Source organism: Nelumbo lutea, chromosome 2 (assembly GCF_056320005.1).
Source record: "Nelumbo lutea isolate HS-2025 chromosome 2, American lotus-T2T, whole genome shotgun sequence".
Taxonomy (NCBI): domain Eukaryota; kingdom Viridiplantae; phylum Streptophyta; class Magnoliopsida; order Proteales; family Nelumbonaceae; genus Nelumbo; species Nelumbo lutea.
In genome coordinates, this window is record NC_142685.1 from 44837670 (window position 1) to 44859589 (window position 21920).

Below are 21920 nucleotides of genomic sequence, written 5' to 3' on the forward strand. Positions count from 1 at the left end.
TCAAAAAATATAGGGGCTGAACCCTTATTTTTGTTATAGGAAAAGAATAAAAGAAAAAGTAGTAGTAGTAGTACTGTAGTACTGTAGTAGTAGTAGAAAATGTGTTGATTAGACAAAATTTAAAGTTCTTCCTTACTTATTGGTTCGGGTTTTAGAGTCTTTGAGGGTTCAATACAACATTTAGCAATGTTTGTATTGATTTAATCCTAACAAATAAGAAAATAATTAAAACAAATTAGTATATAAACACACAAAATGAATATTTTTGTTTAATAGTGCCTATTTTTTAATTATAATGTCAAAAAATAAAGAATAAAAAAAATATTTTACAATGCATAGTACAAAACTGCTTGGCGATTAGGTGAGGCGAGCCTCAAAAGGTGCCTTGTTGCCTAGGCATCGCCTTGACAACTATGACTGCGTCTTTGCGTCTTTGTAGAGTCTTCGAAATTTCAGGTTGAGGATTCGAATGACTAATGAACCCTTGAGCCTAAATGTTTAAGTTATAAAAGACATGCCACAGTACATGATGGTCTGTTTAAGTCTATAGTGCAATAGGGTCTATTGTAATACTACAAACATAATTACAAGTATGTTATAGTGCAATAGGGTATATTGTAATACTACAAACCTCCTAATAGAAAACTTATAAAAAGAATCTTTAATATATTCTTTTAGTCTTATTACAAGTATATGAAGGTCTATAGTAATATTGTAGACCCTCATTATAAAAGCCAACAAAATTGAATAAATAATAAGAAAATTAATATTTAAGATAAAATATAAAATATTCATAAAAACAAAGTATTAAGCTAACTACTTTTCAAAATTAAATAAAATGTTTTTATAATAATAAAATTATAAATGGTTTGTCTAATTTATATGTTTTAATAAATAGTTTATATAGTGATATTGTATACCCTCATTATAAAAGTAAAAAAAATGAAATAATAATGAGAAAGTTTATATTTGAGATAAAATATTCATAAAAAGCAAAAATAGTGAGATGTTTTATATAATGATAAAAATATTACTTAAACTAATTACTTATTAGAATAAAATAAAATAGTTTTCTTAATAATAAAAATATTAAATGGTTTATATTTTTTATATTAATTCTAATTTTTTAATAAAACAAAAAGATATGCATCATGGATGATAATAGTCTGGAAAGGTGCATTAATGTTTATTTTATCATTTTACAGAATATCATTGCATTTTTCCACATATTTTATAATATTTCACAATGTCTATAATTTTTACAATATTTCCATCCAGCATTTCCAACATTACCAACATATGCCCTATATTTGGGTAAGCGACATTCCCATCGACATCGACATTTTAAACCTTGATCTTCAAAACAGAGGCTTCTTGCAGTTCGGGTCCCTCCTCCTGAAGGGTTTGTTAAACTAAACTTTGATGGAAGTAGCCAAGGTAACCCTGGCCCCTCTGGTATTGGAGGAATCTTGAGAGACAAGGACAACAATATCTTAGCAGTATATTCAGGTCCAGTCGGCTTAGGAGATTCTACCAGAGTAGAGCTATTAGCTGATGTACAGGGGATTCAGCAGCTAGCTAGCCAACTTGGAATTGAAAGGCTGATAATTGAAGGTGATTCCTAGGTTGTTGTGGGATGGTTGCTGGATCCAGATTCGACTGTCTGGGGTTTCAGAGATCTTCTTAATAAGGTGGCTTGGGTAACTAGGAATATGATAGTGACGGTCCAATGGGTAAGAAGATCAGCTAATGAGATGGCTGATTCTATTGCAAAACAAGGGGTTAATAGGGTTTTTCTGTTCTGGGCAGCTTTATGATTGTGTATAATCTCTCTTCTAGTGGTAACTCGTATCTCATGTAGTCCTGATTTGTTCTTAAAGAGTGAGGCTGCACCTCGAGCCTCTCTGGGCTTATTTGTAACAGATCTTTCTTTGAGTAATGAATTAAATTTTCAATTATAAAAAAAAAAAAACTATAGTGATCCAGTAAGCCATCATAGTAGGAATTGTCTCAATGATTTACTGGATTGAGTGTTTCTTGTGATGGAACTCTAGTGTTTATAGTGCATCATAGAAACTGCCATCTCCATAGTAACTTGCCCCCTTGTCCCTTCCTATGAGATATAAAGATGCAGCTCATTTCATCTTAGCAAAATCATGCTTGAACACAAGGCCCTTAGACCTAATTCTTTCAGTGCTGAGTGCTATGTTAGCCACATACAGAAAGGATACGACTGGATGCAGAATTTGCACTAAAAGTTGAAGTATCCAACACAATGCAGCATCCTTGTGCTGGTATCTGGGTTTCACAGGTTGCATGCAATAAGAAATTCCCTTAGGATAGGGAGATACAGAGCTTGTTATAAGAGGTTCAAGAAAAGAAAGTTATGAATTTATGATAAGGTGTTTCATTGGATTCAAATGACCAGCCAATTTGACTGTTGACAGTCACAAGGGAAAGGAATTACTGAGTACTGACAAACACACTATTTCTGGTGCTTCTACTTCCTGGTTATTCTTTATTTTTTCTTTATAAGGTGTGATGGATAGTGGTGGTGGTATATTTTGTAGGGGAGACCTAACCATGGGCCATGGCTGCTCCTGATATTTTGGTTTACCTTTTCTGAGATGGATCAATCATTCCTTTTTGGTTTAACCTTTTTTTTTTTCCATTTGCTTAGCAAAACTTTATATCATCAAGAATAGATAAGCCAATCAAACAGGTACTTTGTATTCCTCTTTTCTTGCATAACTTTATGAAGAGTAGATTAACCAATCAAACAGCTATAACTACATTATATGACTTTTTTATTGCACGACTTTTGGTCCTTTGTTCCCTTAATAATCTGCTTGCAACTCCGTCATCTGCCTATTAATTAAATTCATAATTTAGATTGCAAGCATGATGACAAGCATTTAAAAGAAGGAATCCTAATAAGTAGGGACAACACTAAACATGAGGTTAAAAGGGTCAGTTGATACTTGATAGTCCTTTTGTGGCTTTAAACCCTACCTACAGGTTTTGGGCAGTTCTTTTTACAGATTTTCTGCTAGTATTTGCTCTTATTCTACTTTCTGTATTGCTGATCTTTTTCTGCATTACACATCTGCGGCTATAGTGCACCAGATAGGGGGTATTATAATGTTTAGGTGATGGCATGAGCAATATACCATTGTGTCTTCAGTGATCTTTATTTCTATTTGTGTCTTCGTTCTGTCCACTTTGTTGTTGTCATCAAGCATCATCAGCATCATATGTCATATGGTATACATGGCAAGTGCCTATATACCTTCTTAGTGTGCCTGGATATGTTTTTGTCAAGGCTTCATCACATTGCATCTTAGATTTGTTAATGGTAAAATTGTTGCCTAGGTCCTGAACATGATTCCAAAAGAAACAGAAGGTGAGCGTTTTGAAGATGCTCTTGCCCGTGTTTGCCGCTGTATTGGCGGAGGAAATACTACAGAAAATGCTGATAGTGACAGTGACTTGGAAGTTGTTGCAGATTCAGTTACTGTCAACCTCCGTTGCCCAGTAAGTATGCGTTCATATTGATTCATCATTTATATACGATGTACATGATCTCATATTCATGTTAATTACGTTGTAGGTAGATGTTGAACTGTAACACTGATTACTTGGTTAAAATTCAGGTTCCATTTGAATATTCAGTACTCTTGTGTATCTAGTGTACTTCCATTTGAATATTCAGCCCTATGCAAATTTCATAAAAAATGCATAGCAACCACTGAGCTTGCATTTTGGCTCTTCATTGTTTCCATTGGCTTATTCAGGGATTTGGATGACTGGTTTTTGAGCATTCATTTTGTAAGTGGTGATTTTGCACATCTGTGCCTTGCAGTCTCTGATATCCAATGGCCTGGATCGGTAACAGGCTCTTTTTCGCTTATTGTGCTGAAAATTTGTTTGAACCATGATATCGATTATGTTTTTATTCTATATTTAGACATTGACAGGGAAAAAAACTTAATTGGCATTTTTGCACTAATTCCAACATGTTTTATCTAATTTTTATTTGTTTGTGTACCTGTTGTCCTTGCTTTTGAGGCTTCAAAAAAAATTGTAATTTCGCAATTAGGCTGCTTTTTTAAGGTAATAAAAGGTTGCAATTAGGTTGGTTGTACAGTATAAATATGTAGGATGTGGTTGTCAGCGCATGTTTAGCTGGTACACTAATCAGAAATAAACACGTCAGTGGTTGATATACCTGGTAATAGCCCAGTGACGTGTCTATTTCTGATTTGGTTTATTAGCAACTGTTACACATCCAGATTCCAGGGGTCGAACTCCAGAACCACCCACATGAACCTCAATGTTGTCCAGTATCATCGCTCTCAGTTCCATAGCAGCCTCCAGTTCTAATATGTTCTGATGTTTAAAGCTAATTAATGAAACGAGATGTAAGAATCAAAGTCAAATGGTATAGCTCTCAGTTCCATGCTCTCACCTTGGAATCTCCAACCATCTATTGAAGTCGGGCTCCGGCCCGTTATTGGAGGGGAGTCACGTGATTGTCCACGGCAAGGATACTGATGAGTGCCTAATTAGATAGTTTAACACACGTCGGTTGAGAATTCCTCCTAGATGTTAGTCTATTCTTTGGACTGGGGAGAATCTATAGGGGACCATAGAGGTTAAGGTTTTGTAGGGAATAAGATTTCTCTTAGTAGGTTAGATACTGGGTGTGACCTCCAAACTCCAAAAAGTGTTTTGTGTGGCAACGACCTAGGGAGTACGAACTATTAATTATTATTTTATTTCTGCCATTTTTACTAGAGCAATTCTTTTTGCTAGTTCGATGGGTCTTTGTGTGTATTATAAAATTTTCTACTTGAAAAAGAAGTTGAAAATATACTCCAAAGATTTGATATGGAATGTTAAGTATTGTGGATATCCTCTGCATAGTGTAATAATAGAACAAGGTTTGTTTAAAAGCCTTAATAGTTGGGACTCTTGGGATAAGGATGAACTGAATTGGACTGAGAAAAAAAAACGATATGTTAGGATTTTTTTCAGACATTTCTTTTATCATTATGAAGCCAGGGTTGCTGGGCTGGACCTAGGGGCCTCAAAAACCTTACAATGTGTTTTTTGAGCATTCATCCTGTAAGTGGGTGGTTTTGCATTTCGCTTACTAGTTGCCACATGATGATCATGGCTGCCCACTATCCATACATCTCTCAATAAAATTCTCATTGTATGAAAAACTTGGGTTCTTATTAACAAGGCAGTACTTGAAACCAACACATAAAAGAAAGATCACATTGAACAGATCAAGCTACTGAAGGAAGTTGCTTATGGTAAATAGTTTACTCTCGAATAAGCATAATTATATCTAGTTTGTAACCAATTTGTAACTTGGTGTCTTGTGTACGTTTGCACTTCAATGGCAGATGAGTGGCTCAAGAATAAAAACTGCTGGCCGATTCAAACCTTGTGCCCATATGGGCTGTTTTGATCTGGAAACATTTGTGGAGCTTAACCAACGTTCTAGGAAGGCAAGTATTTGACCATGTTTCTTGCTTTGTTTTATCTTCCTTGAGCCGGTATATTTGAATAATGTTTGTACTTTTACTGCAGTGGCAATGCCCCATTTGCCTAAAGAACTACTCCTTGGAAAATATCATCATTGATCCATATTTCAATCGTATCACCACTATGGTAATACTTTAGACTGCCTCATTTATCTATTTTAAATCCTTATGATATATTTCTGACATGCTTTAATTTTCTTATGCAGATGCTGCATTGTAGTGAAGATGTAACCGAGATTGATGTGAAGCCAGATGGTTCTTGGCGTGCAAAGAATGAAAATGAACATGGAGATCTTGCGCAGTGGCACTTCCCTGATGGTTCTCTTTCTGTCACTTTAAACAATGATGCAAAACTGAACTTGGAAGCCTCAAAGCGGATAAAACAAGAAGGTGTTTCAGAGGAGCATACTGGTCTGAAACTAGGTATCAGGAAGAATAGTAATGGATTTTGGGAATTCAGCAAAGCAGAGGATGTGCACTGCCCCTCTTCTGGGAACTGCTTACCAGAAAAGGTCATTCCAATGAGCAGTAGTGCCACTGGAAGCTGTAGAGATGGTGAAGATCCAAGTGTTAATCAGGATGGTGGTGGGCATTTTGACTTCTCTGTCAACAATGGCAATGAGCTAGATTCTCTGTCTTTGAATTTTGATCCATATCGAGTTGGTAACAGAAGTTCTTCTGGGCCAGTAGTGGATGCAAATGTTATTGTTCTCAGTGATTCAGAAGAGGAGAATGAAAAATTTCCTTCTAATGAAGCTGTGTATCAGAACTGTCAATCTGTAGCCACTGGGATTCCTTATCCTGTTGCCCCTACCGAAGTTCCAGATTCATACCAAGAAGATCAAGGGGGGAACTCATGCCTGTTCTTCAGTGGCAACAATGATGACTTTGGGATGCCTCTCTGGCAACTTCCATCTGGTACTCAAGCAGGTCCAGGTTTTCAACTATTTGGTACGGATACAGATGTCTCAGATGCTTTAGTTGGAATGCCAAATACTTCTGCTTCTTGTCCAACATCAATGAATGGATACACTTTGACTCCAGATATGCCTTTGGGTTCTTCAACACAAGTTCCAGATCCTTCTGCTTGTCATTCCAACACTGACATAAATGATGGTTTGGTTGATAATCCCTTGGCATTTGGTGGGGATGATCCCTCCCTGCAAATTTTCCTTCCTACTCAACCAGCCAGTGTTTCAGCACAGTCTGATACAAGAGACCAACCTGATTTAGCCAATGGTATTCGTGCTGAGGACTGGATTTCTCTTAGGCTTGGTGGTAGTGGTGGTGGCAGTAGGGGCCATGGTGAGTCTGGAGCCACAAATGGATTGAATTCAAGAAACCAGCTTGCATCCAAGGAGGGTAGGATGGAAGCTTTAGCCAACACTGGTACGTTTCCTCTCAATATGCAATTGTTCAGTTCTTTCTTTGGCATGTTTGTGTCAAAGCTGTAGTATAATCAAAGGCCATTTTGACTGGCAACAAGTAGGGGATGTAAGCCAATCCAACTGATTGGTTGAGAATCATAAAACTAGTGTGTTATATAGAGTACTTATTTGCTTTTTTAACTCTGTGGTTTAGAATCTCATAATGGGGATTATACCCTACACTGGGTAGACTAGGAAAGGTAATTCGGGCCTGTTGGATTATTTGGAAAACATGCAATCATTTCTCACTTGTTCCTCACTATCTGATAGTGAAAAAGAATGGGAGATCAAATTGAGCAGGATTGTTTAAAATTTAGGCTTAATGGTTATTGGTGGTAATTATCAAAATTTAGAACTCTGAATTGCTATATTTACAGTGAGATAAGCGAAGGCTTACTAGTCAATAATTGCCATTTGAAACATTCGGGTTTATTTTGACTGACATGATGCTTTTAATCTGTTTCTACAGCCTCTTTGCTTCTGAGCATGAATGGCAGTAGGCCTGACAGGATAACCACAAATAAGCAAAGGTCAGATGGCCCTTTCTCACATCCTCGCCAACCACGGTCTGTTAGACCAAGGTTGGACCTCTGTATAGACCTAGACTCTGATTAGGGGTATGGCTGCTGGCTGTGGGATCAAAACCTCTTCTGCTTTGAAATTGGAGTGGCTGCATTTGGATGCACTGCTTGAGAGAGATTTTTGGTGATTGGTTCCCTTCCTGAATTTCAATATGGTGTCTGTATTTAAAAATAGAGATAGCGAAAACATCATTTTCCTCCTGATGAGTAAGGGTTCTCTGACATGGTGCAAAGTACTCACTGCACAGAAGTCAATCCAGCAGGATCTCTGTTGCATTCAGAATTTTATTGGGAATTCCTGATTCATTCTCTGTTGGTGAGCCTTGACAGCCAGATCTTTTATCTATTATGTGTTATTTTTTCTAGGATTGAATGTCATACTAACAACCTTTTCCACCTAGCAGGGTTAATACCTGTACTTTTTCCCCCAAAAATTGAATTTTGCAGGTGCAGTTTTGTTGTGTCTGCACTAAGTTGTACATTAAGGGAGATAATCATATGAGGTCGGTAAATATAGTGAAGTGACCATCCCATGGGTGCAAGCAAGAGGAAGCCACCCACTCCTCGCATTCATTTTGTAAGTTGTAACACACATACACACATTTTACTGAGAACCAGAAATCAATGGAAACAATTTGGCAAGTGTGCTTTGACCCTGCTTTGTTTTCTGTACTTCCTACATATGTATTGTTAATATTACTACCCACATGGACATGGTTGATTCTTAGTGATATGCATTGGGAATTTGGCACATAAAATTGGATAGAAATAAACTATTCTTTGGTGGTCTTGACTCTTGACTAGTTAAAACTTGGGGAATACACAGCTGAATAAAATGGGATATCGAAGCTGACCTGCCCCATCCCTACATATACTTTGTGGAGGCGATATCTATAAATGTTTTTATGCTTCCATGTCAACCGGTGGGGTTTGTTGTAGATTGGTATCAACCCGAATCTGAAACAAAACCAGTTTAAGACTTGCCATCGAATAGGATCGGGGGCCCAAAGGCAATGCCACTTGTGACTTTGTGAGTTGATTTAACCCGACCCACTAAAAGCCCTAACTAAATAGGCATTGCAGAATACACAACTGAAAATTGACTTTTTAAGTACCAAAGTCTGGATCATTAAGCAATAAGCACACCAAGTGAGCATACAAGAAGTGTGTAACGCCTATGTTGCAATGTGTCTATGGTACAGGTTGATTGGGAGTACACGGTCATTGCAGAGTGTGGCTTGTAGAGCACTAGACGTACCGTGTGGCGTGTGCCTACTAGATATGGATTCCTTTGCAATACTAATAAAGTAACAAGTCGAGGTCAATTTTATCCACGAACAATTCTTTCCTTTGGCAAAATTATAAAAAATAATTTTTTTGTAAATGTGAAAGATATATAGAATAGTCGAATCTAACGATCCTTGTGAAAACAATATAGGTGTCATGCATATATGAGGTTGTTTGCCACGTAGTTTATATTTAAAATCTAGACACGTATTCAGATGTGAAGTGGAGGCACCATAGACCTACAGCCCCCTCAATAGGGGTGTCCACGGTTCGGTTTACTGAACCATGGGCAGATTTTGCAAACCGAACCGGTACCACCGGTTAATTGGTCTGCTGGTTTCGGTTTTCGACTAGTTTGGTTCTTTGTTGTTTCGATTTTTATATTTATAATATATATTATGCAAATATATGTATAATATTATATTATAAGTGATAAATAATATATAATATATAGAAAATGTGACATATTAAAAATATATATAAATGTATACCGGTTGGATCGGTCAATCGGATTTTTTGGTTCGGTTTTTCAGTTTTTCATGGACACCCCTACCACTCACAAGGAGGACCCATATGAATACTACCCACATGCCACACAACTTGCAATGTGCTATGTGAGGTTGTGTAAGATGTGCTCTATGCAGAGAATCCGAATACCCCATAGCAACTACTTGCGGAAAATACCTAGGCCCCGTTTGGTTCATGGGAATAGGAATCTGGAATCCAAATCAGATTGGACTATTTCAATTTCAACTGTTTGGTTAGATGGAATCAGAATCTTATTCCCATTCTTGCTGGAATGGCATTCTCCAATTTGAGGGAATGGCCATTTCCTGCCCCTCAGGAATGAAATCTTATTCCTGTTTATTTCAATTTCTATTTTCATTCCTGTCTGAAGCAAAGACTATGGGAATGGATCATTTTGATTCCAAATCCAGATGATTTCAATTTCAATTCCAATTCTGATTGCAAACCAAACGGACCTTAATCCTTCTTGAAGTTAGGCAGGTGTTTTGAACTAATGCTGTTTCTTAAAGAAAACGGTGTTACATCGGTGCCAAGTCTGAAATCTGTTTTTTCAGACAACACCCGATGTAATGGTTGTGCGTTTTTCCAACATGCATCTAGAACTGCAACTATAGGACCTCTCGAATTGCAAAATCTTCACTCACAAATTCTTGAAGCACTACTCATGCGAACAGCATCTAAGTGACCAATTCCAACAACATGCATCTAGAACTTCAATTTCCGGTAAAACCTCCCTGCCTAAGAGATCCATCCCTTGAGAACCCTCAATTTTTTCTACACAAGCACTTCTCCTCCACCACCATTGCCACCTATTGACATATCGTCTATGATAAAGACATCGTCTTCCAATACAAGTTCAACTGTTCGATTGAACCATGGCAGTTTTATCAATTGCTCACCATGAGTTGCAGAGGATACCACATCCCATTAGCTTGGTGCTAGCTCATTGACTTGTTTATGTAGTTTTTCTCCAAGGATTCTTAATTGCAGGCACTAACAAAGAAACCGATTGTTTCACCATATGCAGTATTGAAGACATTGGTTGGATTAAAGAAGCCGGATTGTAAATAATTTTGCACTCAAAACATAGAATTGATGCTCTGCTCTAAACCTCTAAATACCATCAAATTTTAACTCGCATGGGAAAAAACATAACACAATACTAATCTCTATTCATCACTTGATTCAAGAACTGAACCATCTGACAATCACCAAGACTGAGCAAACACATTAGCCATCAAAATTAGAAACTAAAAACAATTTGTAATAAGTGAACCCTTCATCGGGCACTTATAATTCAAAGAAAGAAGCCATTCACTCACATCATAAACCGGTTGATCTCAGCCTGTAACGTGAAGGTGTCTTGCATTGCCCATCTGAACATCCGCCATTGACTTCAAATAGAACTTGTAGATTAAGGGGAGAAAAGCTATGGTTTCATTCTCAAGAAGGCGCAGAAATATGTTATTTGATTAAGCTAGGTTATTCCTTTTTTTCAATGAATTTGCAAGGAGAGTGGACGGAATCTAAACTCAAAGTAGGTATTCCATTAAAAACCAGCATACAATCGATTGATGATGCTTTTAATACTGCAAGGAGGAATATACTGCATCTTTCCTACAGTTGATTACAAGCTTTGAATCACCTTCGATTATAACATTAAAACTTCTGCTACATTAATGGAAAGCAAAAGCCAACCAATTTACTACAAATTATGAGGACATACCCACATTCATCCCTTACGATACATCCAGTAGCAAAGGACCCATTAGATGTTTTTGAAGCATCAAAATTTATTTTAATACAAGTTGATCTCGGGACTTCTCATCTAATCCAAATTCTCTTTTTAGGTTTAGTGACCCCAGGATTATACTCGTTTATATCTTTAATTCTAAAGACTCCTGTCATGCCTTGTCAAATAAAATCAAAGGAGGGGGAGACCTATTTTTAAATAGTTTCTCATTTCTATTTTCCCACACTCTTTATAGGATGAAAGCCATCATATCTCTCTCAAATTTCTTTCATCACCTCTATTACAATGTTTTAAAAACTGGCTCGGAGGCCAAATAACTGTTCATGCCTCCAAGTAACAGGCCACTGATTCAACCATCCGGATCAAACGGATCAGACCATGCCACATCAACCTACGTATGTATGTATGTCTATGTATAAACATGCATTTTATCAATGGTCTAACCACCCAAGTTAGACATTTGTTTCATCAGGTCAATGGTTTTACCAAATTCCAAGTTTAGGAGAATCGGACTTTGAATCATGGTCAAGTGACTGTTCGAACAATTCAACCAGTTGGGCCAATGACTGGTTGAAAACACTACCCTATTATCTTGGGTTCTTTTCCACCAATCTAGAATCGAGTTATCCATATTAGTAGGGCCAAATTTGAGCTTTCCAAAAGACTCCAAATTTACCTAGAATATTTATGGCTAAAAAATAAGTGTTATATGTTCCAAAAGAAGGAACATATAACACTTTATTTTCTTAGGGGCGATACTGGTGCTGGCCAACACTTGGATTGAATATTGATTTAAAAGAAAATCCCCCTTTCCGATTCAGTCTCCAAATCAATTTATCATGTCACCACCTGAGGGTATCATAATTGGCCCTATTTTATTCCATAAATTATCATTTAGAAGTCCTCTAGTTTTATTTTTGTCCCATTTTTTATTCTTAGAATCAGCTTGTTTGCTTGATGCAATAATTATATTAAGAGGTATATTGATATTGATGAACTTTTCTTTTCTTTGAACTTTGAATTTTGAAAATTATTAAATATCCATTTTAATCCCATATACGATCATTTTTATTTATATTTTAGGAATATCATTAAAAAATAAAAAATCATAAAATTCCTCTTTAAAAAATAAAAGATGAGATAATGAATACTCATTCTTTAAAATTATAAGATTCCCCTTAGATACCTTAACAAATCAACTGTTCTTGCAAATTTTCTCCTTTATTTGTATGTTGTCATGTACATGTGAACGATTCATGGGTAGTAGAAGGCACATGAATTATTTCCAAAGTACGGTTGGGATCTACTACCCACGTGAACGCTACCTAACGTACAACTTACGGTTGTAGTGTCTTGTGGGTAGTGTAGCGATCGTGTAGTTGTAGATTGTCGATACTCACACCTATCGACAATACACTTACGTCGGATCAGCTGAACGCAATAGTTGTTTAAATGGCTGTAAAACCAGTGATAACATTACACGCCAGTAATCTGACGTATTTGTTTAATCGATGTTCCCAACGTATGGTTATAATGTATTGTGGGAGATGTTGCTGCACGCTGGGATTTGCATGTTGGGCGTTTGTGAGGCGCAGATGTAATCTCGCCACGCGCCCGCAAATGACTAGGGATCCAACTTTGCTTCCTGCCTGGGACTGAATCCGAGTTCCTGTGGGACACGACGAAACGACATCAGTCACGATCCCTTTGAAAGTTGTCTGAAAAAACTTTAGAGCGGGCAGGAAACACATGATGTCGTGGAAGTGAAACAAACAAAAAGGAGAGGGGAGTGAACAGACCGTAGTCTCTCCTTCAATTTCTTCGACATTTTTCTCTTGCCTTCTTAATGATTCCAGAGCTGTACCTGTATACGCCATTGCTTGAGAGTTGAGACGGAGATCTCTTGAAAGAACAAAACTGAAAGAAAGTAAAATAAGATATTTGGAGAAGCCCTAATTTTGTCGATCGCAATGTGGCAGTTCTTGTTAGCTGCAGCAGTTGCGGGATCTGGGTTCTTCGCACGACGTCTCTTTAAGAATGGCGACTCCATTGTTGAGAAATGTGAGGAGGAAGAGGAACAGGCTGTCGTGGTTGAGGAAGAAAGAAAAGAACTCTCAGATCCTGCCAAAGTACAAGTTCCATCCTCTCCACTTGGTTCCTCTCCTTCGGTTCAAAGTGGGCCTAAAGAAGTAGGTGGCTCTTTGAGTTCCGAGAGATGGAATTCGACGGCTGGACAAGAGGGAATCTTCAGGTTTTCTAGTTCGGGTGGTGAGCCTGGACCTGGCTCTCGTTCACGGAAGAAAGCAGGTTTAGGGTCCACTGGGCGGAAGAGGAATGTAGGTGGTGATAAGAGAAGAGTTCGGTTTCACAAACTTGAGGGGAAGTCCGGTTCTACGGACAGTGGTGGAGTGGTGGTGTTCGACGAACAGAGAAAGAAAGGAAGGAAATACTTTCTTTGCTTGAAGAGGAGGAGGACTGGAAAGAATGCAATTGGAAGTCGAGGTTCGTGTTCATCTAATGGTAAAATTTTCCCTATTTCCCCCCAACTTCTTTTCTTCTACATTTTATCTTGGAAGCATTTTCAACATATATCTCCTTATAATTCGTGGATGCTTTATAATGTTCTATACTTTTCTTTCTTCAGGTTTTTTTTTGGGTTCTAATTATTCATAATTTTCAATGTATCGAATCTGTTGGGGAATAACTGATGCAGCTCAATGATCAAATGCCAGAAGGTTTAATACTTGAAATTACAATAGGATGGGAAACGTGGAAATTTTGAGAATAGGTGAAAGAGCATTTTAGTAGATTATTTTCGGAAAGAACTTTGAGAACTGAGTGGTTCCTTAATGATGACCAAGTGATTCTCACCTAGTGGTTGAGTGATTCCCCTCTATTTCTTGATCTTTCTTTTCTTGTGATAATTAGATTCTGTTCGTTTATTGATAAGGTGCTAAGTTTTGTTACAAGTATGTTTCCCAACGCACATTAAAGAAAAATAAGATAAAGTATTCCTTTGTAAGGACTTGCTAATATAAACTGAGAAATGTAGGAGCAGTTTATACACTTGGCTGTTCTCTAATACAGTGCAGATTGTAGACTGTGAGCCATCTTTCTAATAACTGCTAGGAATTTATTGTGGCTTTACACAGATAAAACTTCTTACCTGATTTATTGCTTGTGATATGCTAATTTCTTGGTCAATGGCGATGACCAATGCTTTAGGTATTGAGATATTAGTATGTAACTCCACCCATAGCTCACCAGCTGAGCTATTGCTTTGTCTCGGCAAGACAAGGAGTGAAGTTGACTCTGGAGAAATATTACAATTTAGAATATTATAATATTATAAATATTACAATTTAGAACCAAGGAGTGAAGTTGACTCTAAATCAGCACATGTGATCATCATCTACTAATACACATTATAAATTCAAAAAGAGCAAGGGAATGTATGCACAGCATTTGAATTATTACTAACTTATTTGATTCTTCATAAAAAAAGAATTACACAAAGCTCGATTTATCTTTTCATGATATTATTAGCATCTAATGCTATTTTCTGCATTTCTGAAAGAGCATACATCTAAACCTTTGTTATTGGTAGTGACGTAGTGTATGTCAAAAATTCATAGAAGTCATCCACCCAGAGAAGTATGCCATTTGACTCAAAAGGATCAAGTGACTTAGGCAGGAACCAAAGAAGCCATCTGAGTTAATCACTTGATTTATGGTATCTATTCACTTGGTTTGGAGAAGTCATGTGCATTTGGACTTATTACCATGACATGGCTCTCCATATCATGGAATGGAATCAACTTGAGGGTGTCAAGGAGTCAAGTGAGAAGTCAGCAAAGTACGATTCCACTGTCATTAACATCCAACACTTGCCCCACCATTTGGGTTGCTTAAGTTCCTTTTTGTCATCCAGAAATGTCTAGGATCATATACATGTAGTTATTAAGTTACATTTCACATGTCCATAATTTAGCTTATTTTGAAGTTTTTAAACTCTGAAACAACGATTGACTCCTAGTTTTGGACTTTCTCTTTGCAAATTTTATCAACAAAGACTATACTCTTTGGAATATGGTTAGCAATGGATCAGATTAAGTTCCAAAAAAACCTACTGTAACTAAGGTTTAGTTCAAGTTTTTTTTATCTTTTTTGCTAAAATTTTATGACTAGGTTGGGTCTTAGTTCAAGCACAAGTTAAATTCCAATTTTCAAACTTCAAAAGCTACCTGATTATTGATTGGTTTCAGCTACAATGTTCTGAGCTTGGAGAAGAAAAAACATTAGGTTGAATGGCAGGTTGGGTCAACAATTTTTTTGATGAATGGTTGGGTCAACAATAAACACAATATATATAGCTCCCTTTTGTATGTGGGCATTTACCATGCCCATCACCAATAAAAAAGGATAAGATCTAGTTAAATCTGTTTGTGTAAACTCACTACTGCAACTGAAAGTTCTCTCATTTTTCTCTCACGTTGGTCAATGTTTTCTCATACATGCATTAACTGCTTGATGTGTCTTTCTTTCCAAATGCTTATCAGGTCGTCTTTCGAAAATCTATCATATGCTTTCATTTAGTCAAAATAACCATGTGGAATTTGTTTACATTCTTTTATACTGTGTCATCAATTTTCTAAGAGACAGTCTTCATATTCAATATTCCTGTTTCTCTTCTGTATCTTTGTTCTAATTATATCATACAGTTTCATAGTTTGTGGTTCATAAATTTTGACTCTTTGATAGTTGATGCAACTTTTCTTTTTGTTTTTTTTTTTTTTTTTTACATAGGCATCATTATATCTTAGTCAACTAGGATACTTCAAAAAGGTCTCTTTGTGGTGGGGGATGAAATTGCTTTAGTTATCATCCACAAGATGTTTTCATCAAGCTGTTTTGCTTTCTTTTTGTTTATAATTTTTGGTCTGTTCCAATGTTCTGAAAATCATAGCTGTATCGTAAATCATAGAGAAAGTTGAATCAAATTGAATCATGAACCATAAGATTATTTCTATTTTTTACAAGCATGTCAAAAATTAAATATAGGTATGCTAAAAGACTAAATATATATAGAAGAGTTATTTTAAGCCATATCTACCATATACGTGCCTAAAACAATTGAACTTACCAGTTATGCAATAGAATTCTAAGATGATATAATCGAGTTTGACTTGAAAGTCATAATCCACATGCAATGGTTCTTTATCCAACACATGATAGAAAATAAACTAAATATACAGTCTTAACTAACACAAATAAATCAGTTTCTAGTAAGGTCTTTAAATCAAGTCACACTTGACAAAACTAAATATAAACAAAGCAAAATGACAAAGTAGAGACCCAATTCTTAATTAAATTGATTTGTATCACAATGGATTGTATAAATTGTAAGATTTAAGAAACAAATCATAGGATTCAAACAAAAATCGTAATTGTAAGATATTTGTAGAAAAGGATTCGGACATAAGATTCGAATCGAAACCCTTGGGATTCATGATGCAAATCATGAATCGTATTGTAAATCATAAGATTTTAACAACATTGGTATGTTCTCTTGATAGAGAAGGGGTCATTTCTTGCTGCAATTGTGAAGCCAGAGGCTGACAAGCATGAGTACATAGGTTCAAGGCTCTAATTTGATGGATTCTTTAGAGTAGACCTGTTCATGGGCCGGGCTCAGGCTTTCACTCTGTATTAACAAATTTTTCTAAGTCCCGACCCCGAGCCCGGCCCGACCATCGGGCCTACAACTTGGGCCCGAGCCTAGCCTTCATAAAAAGCCTGAAATATAGCCCATGTTGTTACTATTGCTGAAGCGGCTGAATAGAGATAGAGAGAGAGAGAGAAATTATAAAGAAAAAAAATAAATGTATATATTAAATTATAAATATATATATATATATATATGTTTTAATAAATATTATATTATTTATATATTTTATATAATATATAAAATACATATTATGTATTTTATAAAATATATAATAGAGTCGGGTCGGGCCGGGCTTTTTTGACAAATCCCAAGCCCGGCCCGAAACACAGTTGGGCTTACTGTGTTAGGCCCGAGGTCAGGCCCACGGGCCTAATTACATGACCAAGCCCGACCGGGGTGCAGGCCGGGCCATCGGGCTACCCGACCCATGAACAGGTCTAGTTTAGAGTAAGGGTGACCCAGTTCATTAGTTTATTTGATTCTGGTTTAGGTTCATAGTTTATAATTAATAATTTCTAAAACAGTTTGGTTCACTATGAGGTTGGTGTATTAGGGCTTGGCTCTCCACCGTAGAGTTTTTGTAGAGAGTTAAGTCATTATTTTTTGTTCATAGACTTTTTTTGGCAACTCTTTGTAGCCTAGTGCCATTGATGTACAAAGTCTATTTGTACTAAAGGGGTTATACATTTTTTTTAATATATAATACATTATATTTTACCATTAAAAAATTGGTTCACCGAGAGGTTGGTTTTGTTCATGGTTTAAAATGTCCCTGATTTCCCTAAAATTTCCACGACATATTTCTATTTTCATGGGTAATGACACGGAATTTTACCGGAATCAACATATTCCCCAGTGAAAACTTCCAGCACTATGTGGAGTATAAGAGATAGTTTTCGTGGCATATTTCCATTTCCACTTACATGGGAAGCACATGGCATTTTATTGGAATCGATATATTCCCCATTGAACACTACCAGCATTGTGTAGAGTACAAGAGATAGTATTATAAATTTATAACATAAGTTGGTAACAATGTTGTAGATATGTGGAGTAGCAATGTTATTTCCTACCTAACTTACATGATTACCACTTTGAGCTATCTCAATATTCATTTCTAACATGAAGTTAAATTTTGATTGATCTATTACAACCATTTACATTTTCAATGAGTTTAAATTTTGTTTTAACTCATTCTATCATGAAGCTCTGAATCTTATGGTTTATAGGGCAACTTCAGAATGCATTCTCTTGTCTATAACTTAGTTTCTTAGCTTTATTTAGTGATTTGGAACAAAATAATAATTTAAAAAGTGTGCTTATGCTTCTTTTATCATTTCATAAAATATCATTCTATATTTTGCATATTTTACAATGTTTCCACCATGTCTATAATTTTTACAATATTTCCAACATTTCTACCAACACAACATTATAAACCTTGGTAGAGACATAGACGTCAATTCATAGTTAAACTTCAAAATGGATTGTAAAGAATATTATCTCTTCAAAATTGTAAAGCTTTACAAGAAAGATATTTTATGTGTCATGATACCAAGCTGTGGATATAAACTATTCTTGAGATCCTATGGAAAAGCAAGGCTTTAGGGTTTCTGCTTATTGTTTACAGCATTATAATAGCATGTCATTAATTATCAAAGATAGGCAGTAGACCAGTGGATTTTCCCGAATGTTGACTCTAATAGATACCATACCAGTTAGATGATTGATGGCTGCAAGTGAAATAAACAACCATCAAACAATTGAATGTTTGACCATTTAATGTAGCCTGACAAATTGAAAATCCAGCATCAATGAGCAAAAAATAAAGTCAGTACTCCAGCAACTATAGCATGTGAGATATGGTCCATCAAGAGAGTCTACCATTTGGATCAATAGAGCATCAAGTTATTGAAAACTATCAGTAGGATGCTCATAAATTGTATTAGAACCTAATCTGATCTTGTAACTTCATGACACCTATCTACTTCTAGCTTCACTTGGTACTTCTTAGAGACAGCTGGTTTTTCTGCTTTTTGTTGCTTCAAAGGCTTGTATTCTCTTCAGTTTAGGTTTGATTTGTTCAATAATTCTTAGTTTTTTATTTCTGGATGGTATGCATAACTTATTTTTCCTTGGACTATATCTTATAGGTGAAGAAATTTTCAATTGGGGGCTTGGTGCTGGGATTATGTACATGGTGTCAGCTGGGAAAGCAGAGATCAATAAACTAAACTCTACAATAGAGGCAACCGTAAAAGTTGTTCAGGAATTGAAAACTGAGCTTCACAAAAGAAAATTATCTCATGATCTGCAGGATTCAAATTGCAACGGTAAAAGTGATACATACCCCAGAGAATGTGAGGGCAAGCCTAATCAACCAGTGACCATTAAGTCAGGTGGAGTGGCAAGAGGTTTGAATTATCCCAAATCTATGGCCTTCCCATTAAGTGATGATGGTGACTGTGCCAGTAGTGTTCTTACTGAAGAACAGCAGCCAGAAGTACCAGAGGTAGATCAGCTTGAAGCAGCATTTGAGTCTGAACTGCAGAAAATAACTTGCCACAACTTCAAAGAAGCAATTGGCACTGAACAAACATCAGGACTGGGTGAGGTAAGTTTTCTCTCATTCTCCTTTCATTAAATTCACTTATTAGACAATTAATCAAAAACAAAATGGACAAACAATGAGACAAGGCATAGTAAACGCATCGTTTGTTATTTTCAGATTAGCATGTTCACACACAGCATTCTAGGGGTCTTATGGTACTAGACTTTGGTGACAGTTCCAGACACAAAGGTTGTGTCAGACATATCTGCCTGTATCAATTGAGACCAATCAGTATGTTGGAAACCCCTTCGGTAGCCACAAATTATATGGTACATAAAACAGCTACTGTAACCATGGTTCAAGATTAAATAAAAGCTTAAACTCAATTGCTTAATATGGTTAAATGGTCAAAGAATGTAATGCAATAATGGAGAGAAAGTGACCTTACTAGAATTATTCCATTATGTGACTTTTGTGCCCCATCAATGAGGTGGCTCATGGATGATGTAATCTGAACATCATTATGTGACTGTTATGCCCCATCTGTGGTGAATGTAAGGAGAAAATGTTTACAGCCTCCAGTTAGGAACTTGCATGTATGTTGGGCAATGTGTTTTTGAACTCCATCCATTCTGATTTGGAACTTCGGTATCTCAGTTTGACATAGAGCATCCTTCAGACATTGTAAAAAATGGAGTTTTAGCTGATGAACTACCAGGTCCACATGAAGAAGGCACAAATTCTAACTCTCATCAATTTTGTGGGGTTTCTCCATCTGAACTGGATCAGAAACTATGCCATTTACTTATCAAACAGCAGGAAAGCCATATCATTGAGCTAGAATCCAGACTCCATTCAGCTGAAAACAAACTTCACGAGAAAGAAGCAGAACTCCAAACTCTGAAAGATTGTGTTCGTCAACTAACAGAATTTTCTTTAGAAGCATCGTCAGGCAAGATTTTCTGACTTCATTGATCTAATTGTTACCATCTCTGTTATTGTTTGGTTTTCCATCAGGATCAAAATCTATCCATGACATGGTCCATGAACCCAAACTGTATATTTTTTTCTAATATGCCTATGTCATTCCTCAGATGAAGAAATAGAATCATGGAAGGTTGGGAAAGAGGGGGAGAAGGGCTATGATCACTCATCCGCAGCTTCAGAATTGCTTACAGGTATTAACAAGATAGGTGGGCAGGATTCGGTGGTAGGAATGAAAAGAGTGATGAAGTTCTAATCGTGTAATTGTCACCTGAATAACTTGCAGTCTCTGTACAAGATGGGATTCATGTAAATGTTCCATTTATATGTGCTCATTCATGAGAATTAACCAATTTATCTAAGCATAAGCATATCTCTATTTAGCATTTGCCTGCGAAAAAACCAACTAGGAACTGGGAAGACATCAAGAACACACACATGAAAAAGATTAGGATGGAGGGCTAGAAGATTAAACAGGCTGGGGTCCATAACTTACTATGCACTCCCTGGTTAAGAGGTTGGTGACGAACATGAGTCTCCTCATGGAGATTATTGTGCTGAAAATTTGTTTGAACCATGATAACGATTATGTTTTTATTCTATATTTAGACTTTGACGGGAAAAAAAAAAAAACATAATTGGCATTTTTGCACTAATTCCTCCATGTTTAATCTAATTTTTATTTGTTCGTGTACCTGCTGTCCTTGCTTTTGAGGCTTCGAAAAAACATTGTAATTTTGCAATGAGGCAGCTTTTTTTAAGGTAATAAAAGGTTGCAATTAGGTTGGTTGTAGAGTATGAATATGTAGGATGTGGTTGTCAGCGCACGTTTAGCTGGTACACAAATCAGAAATAAACACGTCAGTGGTTGATATTCCTGGTAATAGCCCATTGACGTGTCTATTTCTGATTTGGTGTATTAGCAACACACATTCAGATTCCAGAGTCCAACTCCAGAACCACCCACATGAACCTCAACGTCGTCCAGTATCATTGCTCTCAGATTACATCGCCGCCCCACAATACATCCTCGCCGTGTATTGTAAACATCTCCGATGATAGTACCAGTTCCGATACACGGCGGGAATATGCTGTGGGCGGCTTCTCGTGGGGCGGAGATGTGAAGCCTCCAGTTCTAATATGTTCTGATGGTTAAAGCTAATTAATGAAACGAGATGTAAGGATCAAAGTCAAATGGCATTTAAGCTCTCACCCTTGGAATCTCCAACCATATATTGAAGTCGGGCTCCGGTCCGTGGAGTCACGTGATTGTCCACGGCAAGGATACTAATGAATGCCCAATTAGATAGTTTTAACACATGTCGGTTGAGAATTCCTCCTAGATTTTAGTCTATTCTTTGGACCGGGGAGAATCTATAGGGGACTATAGAGGTTTTGTAGGGAATAAGATTTCTCTTAGTAGGTTGGATACTGGGTGTAACCTCCAAAGTCCAAACACCAAAAAGTGTTTTGTGTGGCAACGATCTAGGAAGTAGGAACTATTAATTATCATTTTATTTCTGTCG

The 21920-nt window shown here is 36.6% G+C and overlaps 2 protein-coding genes across 14 annotated transcripts in view; both read left to right on the forward strand.

Moving 5' to 3' along the window:
- Nucleotides 1-8321, forward strand: part of LOC148870276 (E3 SUMO-protein ligase SIZ1-like) — a 47116-nt gene extending 38795 nt beyond the window's left edge. For 5 of the 10 annotated variants that reach the window (XM_088969498.1, XM_088969499.1, XM_088969501.1 and 2 more), the window contains 5 exons: nucleotides 3373-3534; nucleotides 5415-5519; nucleotides 5602-5682; nucleotides 5762-6944; nucleotides 7452-8321. In XM_088969498.1, coding sequence (XP_088825624.1) covers nucleotides 3373-3534; nucleotides 5415-5519; nucleotides 5602-5682; nucleotides 5762-6944; nucleotides 7452-7597 — 1677 coding nt within the window. In that variant the 3' untranslated portion in view covers nucleotides 7598-8321. The remainder of the gene's footprint in view (nucleotides 1-3372; nucleotides 3535-5414; nucleotides 5520-5601; nucleotides 5683-5761; nucleotides 6945-7451) is intronic. The other 5 variants (XR_016107166.1, XR_016107167.1, XR_016107170.1 and 2 more) reach the window with 2 other exon arrangements.
- Nucleotides 8322-12677: 4356 nt separating this feature from the next.
- On the forward strand, nucleotides 12678-20756 carry LOC148870277 (POLAR LOCALIZATION DURING ASYMMETRIC DIVISION AND protein). Of its 4 annotated transcripts, none has more exons than XM_088969503.1 (4): nucleotides 12678-13651; nucleotides 19013-19473; nucleotides 20068-20362; nucleotides 20505-20756. In XM_088969503.1, exons 1-4 carry the CDS (start codon nucleotides 13102-13104, stop codon nucleotides 20648-20650), a joined length of 1452 nt encoding a protein of 483 aa, XP_088825629.1. In that variant the 5' UTR covers nucleotides 12678-13101; the 3' UTR covers nucleotides 20651-20756. The 4 variants fall into 4 exon arrangements, with proteins under 4 accessions (XP_088825629.1, XP_088825630.1, XP_088825631.1 ...); XM_088969504.1 differs by having other exon boundaries at nucleotides 12759-13633; XM_088969505.1 differs by having other exon boundaries at nucleotides 12810-13651; nucleotides 20200-20362.
- Nucleotides 20757-21920: the final 1164 nt, after the last annotated feature.